Here is a 12,563-nt window from a genome sequence, read left to right on the forward strand (position 1 = left end):
ATTATAAATATCAAATTGTATAAAATTTCAGATCTTTACCATTAATGATTAATCAGCGAATTTAACATTCCGATGCTTCGACGCGATCCAACTAATATCGTCCAACTCAATGTTCCTTAGTATTCGTTTGTTCTGCGTTCGACGTTTTAATTCGTGAATTTTAATTAATGAAAATTAAAACAACACTAATGAAATACTTAATTCTTAATGATAATAAATAAAATCAAAGAAGAATGATATGTTATTACGCGTTGTAACAGTCGCAACATACTTTGCCAATATCATTATACATCACGGCTAAAGAAAACTTACTTCTTCCTTACCGTACACATTATCTATACAATTACCTACATGAAAGCTTCGATAATTACTAATTTGACGCCTTAATTAGTGATATGATACTTCGGTTCAACAATGAAATGCAAACGAAACGAATAAAAACTGAGGATTTGCCGATGTTCGTGGCAATTCGCGAGCAAAGGTCCTTGTTGAGGGGAAGCCTCCGTTGCGATTATGTTCTTCTTTTCAACTCGGCCCACGAGATGTGGACGAATGTGATTCTCCATCTTCTTGGATCATGCCTCTCTTCTTTGTTCTCTCTTAATTTTTCGCTGACCACTTTCGGTAAGAATTTGTCATTCTAAACATTTCGACTTTTGCACGTTGCAATTGAAAGTGACGACTTTGTTTCACTACGTTCTAGCTGCTTTTACTTGTCATATAGAATTGGATATGTTTAGGAAACCTGATTTTATAGTATTCGATTTATATTTTTCGCTGTCAACACGATGACTGTTGTTTACGATGTATTATTAATATAACTCATAATTTCAAAAATATCTATTAGATCATATTTAAAATACGCGGCAAGTTTCAAATGTCTCGTATTAATTATAAGTAAATTTAAAATATTTTAAATTTCATACTGATATTATTAATTAATTACACGTGTAGTAATTACTACACGTGTAGAAAATTACACTACGTTAAGTTTCAAATTAATTCTTGTTACAAATGTTTTTATTAATTTCCTAATATTCATTTAATAAGCAGCTAAATGAATTTACTGAACTACTGAAACTTTACATAGAATAAAGATTCAAAAAAAAAAAATATATATATATATATATAAATCAAAAGGCAGAGAAAAGATGGTAAAACGAATTGTAAAATAGTAAAACCTGGGACACAGTCATCGAGTTAATGGCAACTGATATGTCAAGTACCAATCACATCCCTTCATGATTTATAAACACTACTTTTTATCCCTTCGCATCTAGTTCCGTCGAAGAAACGATCGCCTCTCGAATAAAAAATACTGATCCGTAAGACCGATTTAAATTTCCCGACACTACCACTGCGAATGATCCCAAGACCATCGTCGAATATTACGCGAACATAGAACTCCGCGGTGTACTTTCTAGAGATATAGCTCCGAAACATCTCGAAGTAATCATCGTTCTGGAAGTCGACACGGCCCCCTTCGATAATTCGTAACCACAAGATGACGAGACGTCGATGCACTTGGTGAAATCACCGAAAGAGAACGAACGTTGCGATCGCTATAATTCGCAGAGGATCGTCAATACGCGTGCGACAGCTAACATTCTTGACAATTGGAAGCCTATCTCGAAGACTATTTCGCGATATTCGTGACGTGACGCGAAAGTAGCCTGTAGATTCGATGGTGAACGATCACGAATACCCGATAAATTACGCAGCCTCGTCGACCATATTAATACATTCCTTGTCTGAATGGATTGCTATCGCCGGAAGGCTTCTGATCGACGTTAGGAGGTCTCCTGAATGGATTCACATCTACTTGACCTGCTGCCTGCGGCTCTTGTCCGTAAGGTCTCTGTTGGGCGTAACCCATAGGCTGTTGGACGTAATTAGCCGGTTGCTCATACATAGGTGGCTGTTCGTAACCTGTGGGAGCTTGAGTGTATCCGGAGGCATTAATATTCTGCCCGTATCCACTCTGATCGTAAGTCTGCCCAGCTTGGTAATTTTGATCGTAGCCTTGATCCACGTTCGTCTCCATACGCGTTTGATTCAGATGATTGCCTACTTCGCCGGAGAGCGGCCTCTGCTCTTGCAACACGTACGTCTGGTACTCCTTGTCGGGTGGATTTTGCATGAGAACGTCCGCCTCGTCCTGGAACGGTTTGAAGTCGTAGATGTGCCTCAGATACATGAGTACAGGTGCGTACATTAGATTGGAAAGGGCTATGCCGATATTTAAAGCTGTGAAACCGATCGCCTCTACGACACCACCGGCTATGATAGGTCCCACCGCATACGCCACGCTATACGAGATGTCAGCTATAGCGTAGATGCTACCATATACGGAGACGTATCTCACGTCCACCAAGTAACCCAGAGTTGGCAACAATGCAGTGTCGATGAGAGCTATACCGAAACAAATTCCGCAGAGTGGAATCATAAGAACCCAGTAAGATCTGCAGAATGGTATTATGAAGCAACATAGGCCTTCCAACGCGAGGCCAGAGGCAGCCATCAGCCATTGATGTTGAGGATACTGTTTGGCCATCTTGACCGTTATCACGACGCCGAACACGTGAGGGAAGAACGCGGGTAACCAAATCATTCCCATTTTCCAGTTGTCGCGAGTTATGTTATCCTCCATCCATAACGAAATAGTGGGTTCCAGAAAGGCCAACGCGACGTTGGACATCATCAGAGCGCCCGCGCATACTGCGATGTAAGGATCTATGAGCAGCCGCCAGATCGGTATCATTTGTTTATGTTCCTTTTGGCTGTCTTTCACTTGTTCTTTTAGCGGCTTCATTACCAATAAAAGCATTATTCCGTCTGCTAGACTGATGAAAGCGAGTATCAGAAAGGGTACCTCTTTGCCCGCGAACTGATAAAGAGCACCGCCAAAGGGTGGAGCTACCAGACACCCGAAACTAATGAAGGCTAACGCGATACCAAGGGCTTTCGAGCGTTCTGACTCTTCCGTGTAACGATCTGCTATCATAGCCAAGCCACTGGTATCCGCAAACGCCGAACCCACTCCCTGCAGACTTCTGGCGAAGAACAGGACACCGTAGCTTCGGCCGCAAGCGAAAACAGCCGTCGACAGGAACATTATACAAAGTCCTATCATCATGGGTATATCGTAACCGATTCTGTCTATGAGAGCGCCAGAAAATGGATTCACCATTAGTTGAACGATAGCTTTCGATGCAAACAACACTCCTGTGGCTGAATCTTGACCGTGATGCGAAGGCGGCCCCGTTGCGTTCACCTCTTCCTCCACGTCCCCAAACGCACCGATGTACTTGAGATAATCAGGTATGATCGGCACTATTACCATATACAGCATGTTATCGAGTAACAGAGCTATCGACACGATAATCAGAACTAGCTTCCGTTGAGCTTTCGGTTCCTGCAACTTGGTCCACACGATCTCCTTGAGCTCGCTGAACTCAATGTTGAGTATCGGTATCGTCGTCATGGTGGTTGCTTTAGATATCCGCCTTTAATAGATCAGCAACGGCTTCCAGGGTCTAGCGAGAGCAACTAATCGCGATCACTTGATGCGACCTTGGGAGTGATCGTGACGAAGAAATCGTCGCGATTTGGGCGGCGCGCATCAGGCCGGGCCGGGGGTAACCTACAACAGATCACCGAGTTGGCACGGTTAGCTCCCGAAATCTTCCTACGATCAATGTGTTTTTATTTTCTCTTCCCGTTCTTTTTATCTTTCGTTTGATATTTTAATAGCAATCTCCCATTTTCCCTGGGTTATATAATTCACCAGGCGGAACATTTGTTACGGGATTTTCTTTGCACCGTGGGCCAATGGATAATTTCATTTTGATAAATTCGAAAGAAAGGGGAGCCCTGACCCGGCCTGATCGCCGCTTACCGATTCATCCCACCCCAACCCGACCTTTTACGATCGTCGACAGCATGGACGAGCTTGTCTTCGTTTGATGAAGGTTTTCACTCCGTTTACCAACCACGCGTCGTCTAGTTGATTCCTCGGTTGCTTCTGGTGGGTATAGAAGTGAACATGACACCGGGTGGAGGCTCCCCCTCGATAAGGCAGCACGATCTGAACCTAGCTACCTATGTCTGGTATTGCGTATCGTGTTACGAGAGATAAAAACACGGGGTCTCGCCAGCGAAACGAGGGTGAAGGTCGAGTTGTGGATGGTATGGCTTTACTCTATAAATGGGCTGCGTGGTAATTATTTAATGAACCTTGCTAGGCAAGGAAAGACAGCAGCTGAACGCGTGTTGTGTACGTTCTGATGCGAAAGCAAAGCTCGATTTAATACCCCTTCGATATCTGCCTCTTCTGCGTATCGATAAAACATTCAGTGCCAAGAACAGAAGGTTCCGTTTCGTTGGAATAGCTTGAATTAAAGATAGGATTCTTATGGAAATACCGAGAAAGAATAAATTATTACAATGCACACGTCAGAGCTTTCCGATTATTTCACAGTTATCCAAAGACAAACGTAATCTCGTTACAGATATTAAACGCGTGTTTAATCCGAATTATCGTCAAGCGTCATCGTGTCTCGTTTGAGACGCTAAACACCGCGTCTCTGCCAGACCAGAACGGATTAATTATTTCCGTCAAACGATCATTCGTAAACCGACGTCCCTCTCAACGTCGTTCGATGCGTGTCCGCACCCTCGTTTATTAATTACGATGACTGGTTGGCGAGCAGGGAACCGTAACTTCGTCAACGATCGTAACGAGCCTCCATAGTCGCGTACAGCTTGACGGCGAGGGGAACGCCGTGCACTGAGAAAATTTGTAAACTTACCAGAGTTATTGGCGAATTTCTGCCTGAGGGAACTGGCGAGGCGTTGAGGACTCGCCAGACTAGGAAGTCCGGCGAACAAACTGCTCAATTTTGAGGCGACGTCCGGTCCGGTCTCGGCCCTCGAGCCGTTCACCGACTCCTTAGCTTCTTGCGTCCCCGGGCCCTCCACCTTTTCAGCCGAATTTGCAACCGAGCCTGAAACAACAGACGTAATATTCCATCTTCAAAAATATTAATTTAAAAGTTTTAATGTTTCATACTATCAAATATTTTAACATCTTGTTTAATAAAAAGTATTTATACATTTTAGAAAATAATTTTCTATGTATCGAAGTAAGTTAGTACGCTACTAATATTCTGTTATGATAGTGATAGACAAGAAACAGCGGATTCACTAGTTTATATCCTATAGTCCTCGAGTTCTTTGCTTAAGATTTCTCAAAAGTAAAAGTATTTAATATTTCCAAATTCTTTCCATGATTCCTTAATAAGAAGTTAAGTTTTATTAATTGTCTTTTAATAATATGTGAATATTGAAGTAATTTGACAAGAAACAGTTAGCCTAGTAATGCATATTCCATGGCCTTCAAGTTGTTTGCTTAAGATTTCTTAAAAGTGAAAGTATTTAATATTTTCATATTTTCAAATATCTTTTCATAATGCCTTAATAAAAAGTTAAGTTTTATTAGTTGTCTTTTAGTAGCATGTAAATATTGAAGTAATTTAACAAAAAATCTGTTGATAAGAAACAACAAGCGTAGTATTTCGTAAAGCGTTCTTTAAAAATATTCCTTAACATTTTAAGTATTTAACATTTTCCAATTTCTAAATCTTTGAACGATCTTTTAACAAAAAATATTGTAGTAGAATAATAATTACGAACAAATTACAATTTATATAAGCTCTATTTATTTCAACCGAATTTTGGTTACTACCCGATTAAATGAACCCTTTCCAGTTAAATTCGCTTATCCAAATGTAAATTCCTATTATATGAACTTAAATACATATGAACTATCCCCTCCCCTTCACGAAAAGTCTATATAAAATTCTACTGTAATGTCCTTTTTTAAGTTTCTTCTGATATCCAAATGTTGAAGTAACTTAGCGCACAATTAATATTCTATTATTTTGCAGACAAGATAGAGCTAGCCTAATAATCCATATATATAATTCATAATCTTTGAATAATTTCCTCAAATTGGAAGTATTTATCCAATGTATCTAAGTTCTCAAATATTTTATAACGAATTTTGGTAAAAAGTTACTATCCTTTAAGTGTCTTTCAATACCTAAACGTTAGTGTATAATAACTTAACACAGGGTTGATATTTTATTATGCTAGTGGTTTCATAGACAAGAAAGAGCTAGCGTAACAATCCATAATCCATAATCTTCAAAGTATCTCCTAAAATCTAAAGTATTTATTTAATGTTTCTAAGTTCTCAAGTATCCCATAATAAATTTTTAATACGAAGTTGTAATATTCTTTTCAAGTGTCTTTCAATATCTAAATATTAGTGTAGCATAACTTTGTTTAATAATAACTTAATTTCCACGGAAGTAATCAAAAAGTTGTCGGTCTTTAGCACGTTCCCTTCTGCCTATAGCGTGCTGACAATAAGCTCTTTTTGTCCATTCGTTCTTCGAAACCGACACAATTTTTCCTAACCTGTCTATTATCTTATACACGCGTTAAACCCTGACCGATCTAAATTTGGAATTGAAACATCTATCTATAACAGTCTCCTATGCCTCACATCGGAGAAAGACAGAATATTACATTTACCACGTTGTAGTATCGTTATTTTCACGTACCATTCAGTATTCTAATTCTATTTACACTGACGCCTTTTAAGCAAAACAATTTCCCATTTTTGGGACAATTTTCAAATAATTCCTAATCATTTCTGTTTAGTCGCCAGAATTTTATTTAACGAATGTCATCATTAGGACGTCTTCATTTCAAAATAGAGGAAATAAGTATCGTAATAAAAGAAGGTCGTTCCCTGCAGTGATGTATTGTCATATTCATGATCGATATACATCATGACACGTTATATAACGCTCGATTCCTTCGTATTCAATCGATGCGGCGGTATCTCGGCCTGCGAAAATCTATCGTCCTAGCAATTCATTTCATATTCACCACGTCTTGACAGACGAACCAAGCACCGTTTATTTCTTCACGAATATTTCCGAGGTAATCGGCGTCGCCACTTGCTGAAGTAGGAAAATAACACCGAAAAAATAGAAAAGTTACTGATCTCCCTAGAACCCTAGCTGTCTAGAACTGACCGGTATCTATAGAATGGAAGCCAGGTACGAGCGCTTGATGAAGGTTCACCGATTGATACCCGAGTTTCGCACCTCTACGGAGAGTAAGCCCTCGCCCGGTGATGTCAACACGAGCCACCGAAAATGACAGGACCACTCGAGGAGATTCGGAAAGCGGAAACGGGGAAAAACAAACGCGAGCGGCACGGTTACATGCAGAATAAAGGGAAAGTCATTGAGAATACTTACTGAGACCGAAGGGCTCCCGATGGCAGGGGCGTCTCGGCGTGTCTCTCCGTTGGGGTAGCTTTGAAACGTCTGCCCTCGAAGTTCTCCCCGCCACCGTGTTGTACGTTACCCTCTTCCCGTCCCTGTCATCCCCACAGTCGGGGAGGAAACTGTGACAGGGCGCAGGCGCGGTTTCCAGGATCCAGGGATTGGCCGCGGCTTTGATACCGTACGTCAGCCCCCAACCACCATCGTGCCAACTATCCGCATCCCCCGCTGACCTCTTCTCGCCCCCCAAGTCGCTTCATGCTTCGGGGGTGGCACGGCCCCGGGGGAAGAGGAAGCACACCAGGTATAACGACGACGGTCGATGCTGCGCGGTATTTCTGGCGGCAGGTCGATATGAGCTTCACCTGTGCGACTGTGGGCTGCTGGCTGCTTCGAGAAAAAGGGGTTCGAGAACGCGGTGAACACGACACAGCACAGTGTTCTTCGACTAGCAACCATTCCACATTATCTACCTTCATCTCCACTCTTTCTTTCTTTCTCTTTCTGTCTTTCTCGCGCGTTCCTTGTAGGTATAGAATTTAAGTATGCCACTACACGCTATAAAGTAGCTTGTAAATGTACTATCTGCTTGCGCGGATATGAACGTTATTTTTCATTTCATCAGATCCGATTTCAGCAGATTGCTGATTCTGTCTTTGGTTGATTTAATCGTGCTTGTGAACTCTCTTTAGCATTCTCCGACGATACGCCGCTGTTGGATACGAACCTGACGTGAATTTCTCCATTGCGTGGAGAAATTAGTGTATTGCAACTTGCAAATGAATAGCAGCAGCATTGTGATGTAGAGTATGCGGTTATTGAGAAGAGGCGGTGGATTTGTAAGAAAAGTCTATTCACATCCCTCATTCTTTACTATTATTGGATGTAAGTAGAATTTATTAGCGAATGTATATAAAGGGAGCATATAAAGAATATACATACCTTTGTAAAAAGTACGAGGAGTATTAATAAAAAAATACATTTAATCATAAAAAGATAGAATTTGGTTTTATAAATAGTTGTAGAAATGTCTCGACGTAATAGACTCGACGTAAGTTTTCATCAAATTGCAAATTACAGTTTTATTCTTCACTTTTGTGCTTTTATAAAAGTACGTTTAAGTTTATTGTACACTGCTGGCAGGTTTTCTAAATCGATTTTAAATTATATAGCGCGATGAAATATAACGTATACAAGTAGTCTAACATTCACTTGAACTATTAATTTGTGTTATTGTATATTTATGTAATTTATCTGCATTTAAGTAAATTAATTGTAAACTGTCGTAGATTAGTTCGTACAAATTTTGAAGAGAACTTTAGAAAGAGGAAAATTTCCAACAAAATATTGATTGAGAATTTAATTTAGAGAAAGGTTGAGAAAAGATGCAGCTTTTATCAGCGATTCACTGTAATTTACTTCACAATTAAATGCCTACGTTTAAAATAGATCTATCTTTAATGGCCACACAATAGTAAGTCAAGTTTGGATATTTCTTAATTAGGAAGGACCGATTCGTTCGCTATGAACTCGCTAAATATAGATACGAATAAATTTATACTTGGATTAGTTCGAAAGTTGGTAACGCGCAGAATTACTTAAGCTCTGCATTTTCAATGTAAAGTCGAAGCAGACTGTGTGAACAATAAAACAGCTATGGATATTTTCGTGTATCGAGCTAGGTACTCGTATTTGTGCGCGATCGTTAATAGACAGGATAATCAAAGTTATAACTGCAACCAACTTATTCTAAAACATTCAGTCAATTAAATCATTAAGATTATCTCTTGAAATGTGTATAGATATAGAATATAAATTTACGTACAGTGACTCACGAAAATATTTGTGCACTTATAGAAACTTGTTCTGAATATTGGAAGTATATTCTACTTTTCGCAAAATCACCAAAGCATTAAAAAATTCAAACAGCCACTTATCATATCAGTAAGTGACACATTTAATAAAATTTAGCATTGGTTGTGTATGTACATTTTTAAAAACACTGTTCACAATATATACTCATTTTTTACTAACTATATTTGCAATAAATGTCTCGTAACTTCTATATACATGTTTGCTTTGATTTGGCATATACATCTCGCACGATTGCTTTTATAATAATTAAGCATTTATCAACTAACATTTACCAACATAAGTACGACGATCCTGTCTCGTTGCAGTATTAACGAAACTTTAACAAATTTCCCATAACGCAATATAACAATATATTCATCAAAATTTCGTGACCCATTGTATACTATATACGTAGTATATTAGCAACAAAATAGAAAATCTAATTCACACTACATTTTCTCATCTGTCATTTCACATCACACTACATTTTCTCTCGTAATCTTATCGCTGCTTGAACCAATCTTCTGGCACGATGCTTCGTTGAATCATTCATTCGATGAATTCATTCAAGCGTTTTTACATCTCGATGCAGAAATATGCACAGATACTTCCATACCACAGATCTTCCTCTGTATTCTCACCAGCCGGTCGCGCTCTCACGCTACCGGCGATCTATTTAACAGAACGTAAGGTTGCCCCTCAGAATATTTAATCGAGCCAAGAAACTACACTGTAAGTAAGCTCCCTGCGAGAGTTGAACGCTTGGTGTTACAAATCCTCTTGGTCCTATCGCTGTGGACGCGACGCGCCGCGCAGTATTTTACTATCTACTTATGTATCTACTTGGAAATTAGGACACGAGCATCGATAAACAGTACCTGTAACTTGATCTGTGATTTTTTTATGCAACGAAAATTTGAAATTTTTATATTTATAATCTTTTCTTCGTTGAATAAAAATTTCAGGTTTCCTCCGTGATTTTTTTATTGCACGAAAATTCGTAATCTTTGTATCTATGATTTTTTCTTCGTTAAACGAAAATTTTACATTTTTTCTGTAACTCTTTTATCGAACGAATATTCGTAATTTTTGTATTTATAGTTCTTTCCTCGTCGGATGAAAATTTGAAATTTTTCTGTGATTCTTTTATTAAACGAAAATTCAAAAATTTGTTCTGTAGCTTTTTCATCGAAAACTGAAATTTAATTTAGGATTTTTGTAGAATGGAAATCTGAAATTTTTGTTCTTGTGATTTTTTCTGTTGAATAGGAATTTAAAACTTTTTATTTTATTAAAGCGAGAATGACTTTATTTTGTTATAAAAAATTGGCAAACTTATTATTGATAAACTTCGAATATTACAATTATTAAAATTAAAAACATTTAATATTACAAATTAGCAAAAATCTAAAGGAAAGAAATTAAAGTGTTATACTTGTCTATATAGTTCTCTAATTTTAAACTAATTAAAGCGTAGCGCTAAATTAACACTAGTATTAGCGCTAAAGATATAGAAATTTTCTCTTTAAATATTTTAATGTAAGAATAGAGCCTTTCCATATATGTAAAATATATACAGGAATATTTTTCAGCTGAAAATCATTGTCTATATAATTGTCCAAAGGGGAAAGCTTTTTTTTAAGAAATAATTAAATACAATCCACATGACCACGTTTTATATCTACACCGAGGCAAAATCATCGTGTGAAATTTAGTTCACTTAAATAAGAAACAATTCAAATAACGAAGGAGATCATTTTAATTCGGTTCAGATCGATAATGACCGCGCAAAATAAGCAACAAATTTAGATATACATATTAGAAGCAAGTGTTCCAGCTTCAAATTTGAAATGGTCAACACATTCATTGATCCGTATTATTATTTGATTCGATGTACTCCAATTATAGAATCTACTAACTGCGCTCTTTACATGCAACGCAATTTTGTTGCAGGATTTTAATTAAATTTTAACTAAAAATAAAAAAGGACGCGAAACAGGAAGAAATACAAGTATCCAGCAAACAGAAGTATCGTATTTTCGTTTGTAAAATTTATTTATTTTCCGAAGAAATATTTCAAAAAATAATATTTATATTGATTCACGCACATCATAAGCATCGCATATTAATTAAATTTCCTGAAAAGCTATAATTATACAACTGCTACAATATGTCGCATCTTATACACCACAAAATGCCTGAATGCATTAATTTGATATTGGCTTTTCAGGATAAATAATCGCGTTTCGATTTTGCATTTGCATTTGACAATATCAAAACATTTCATCATCATGAGAGCTTGAAGTCCAAAATCTGAATGAATTTTTATACTTTTTAATACTTTACACAGTTCTCTCATTCCGCAGTCTCAATTTCCCAAGACGTTTCATTTCTAAAAATTCCCAATTTATAAAATTCTAATCGCTCGCATTGTTCACACAGTTCGCAGACAACGATTCAACCATCGTGATTTACAGGAGCGTGAACAACGGTGCCTTCTTTGCATCAACCTGGTTGCGCCACGTGGAAATTGTAGACTCAAAAGATTGAAACGCCTCCGTCTACTGAGGAATTTCTCACATTAGTTGATCTACGTGCAGTCACAGACCTCAAGATGCATAGCGAGAGATACTCAGAACCTGCGACCAATCTTCCTATCACCTTACTGACCGACTATTTTATAGAAAAATTAACGAGTAATTGGCTATTATTTTCATAATCGAAATAAACTTTCATAATTGAAATTCGAACATAGATACAGTACCGTGAATAATTATAGACTCAAAACCATCTTCAGATTTTTCATAATATCAAAATAAGATGCAACTTTTCTTCTTTGGAAATTTTCTACAGGAAATTTCTTCTTTAGAAGTTTAGAAGAAAAGATTACATTTTCTCTTATCTATCCTTTTGAATATCCGCCAACGTGGATTTTATTTTGTTTTTAGATTCAGCGATATTTTTTATACGTGGCTTCTGATTCTAAACTTCTCTCGTTAGAATTCCTCGCAAGTTCTCGATCGAGTTCACATCAGCACTCAATGCTGACCGTGGTAATAATTGTATTCAAAAATCTTGAAGCCACCTTTTTGGTCTTTATTTCAGTTTGCAAAGAATTACTAAAAGTTCAGTATCGTCTGTCTTTAAAACAATGTAAATGCCATTAAGCGATAAACACGTTCGACGTTAAATATTACCAATTTTATAACAATTCTTACTTAGAACGTTATAAAATATACTTTTGTAATAAAGATAAAAGGAACATCTTAGAAAAATATATTTTTTCCTTTTATACGAGTTATCTTGGTACAGTGCTTGCAAATTTAGATGAATGGAATATTCAGT

The 12,563-nt window shown here is 37.6% G+C and overlaps 1 protein-coding gene across 1 annotated transcript; it reads right to left on the reverse strand.

Annotated features, from left to right (window-relative positions):
• Positions 1-1,267: 1,267 nt before the first annotated feature.
• On the reverse strand, positions 1,268-7,489 carry LOC117242921 (vesicular acetylcholine transporter-like). The gene is made up of 3 exons (XM_033509984.1): positions 7,338-7,489; positions 4,812-5,006; positions 1,268-3,643 (listed from the first exon to the last, which is right to left on the reverse strand). The coding sequence occupies exon 3, from the start codon at positions 3,482-3,484 to the stop codon at positions 1,736-1,738; it is 1,749 nt and encodes a 582-aa protein (XP_033365875.1). The 5' UTR covers positions 3,485-3,643; positions 4,812-5,006; positions 7,338-7,489; the 3' UTR covers positions 1,268-1,735.
• Between the last annotated feature and the right edge of the window lie 5,074 nt (positions 7,490-12,563).

Source organism: Bombus vosnesenskii, unplaced genomic scaffold, assembly GCF_011952255.1.
Source record: "Bombus vosnesenskii isolate JDL3184/JDL3185 unplaced genomic scaffold, Bvos_JDL3184-5_v1.1 scf7180000016281, whole genome shotgun sequence".
In the NCBI taxonomy this organism is placed as follows: domain Eukaryota; kingdom Metazoa; phylum Arthropoda; class Insecta; order Hymenoptera; family Apidae; genus Bombus; species Bombus vosnesenskii.

Coding starts and splice junctions, on each gene's coding strand:
- LOC117242921 (XM_033509984.1), bottom strand. CDS start 3,484: ATGACGACGATACCGATACTCAACATTGAGTTCAGCGAGCTCAAGGAG.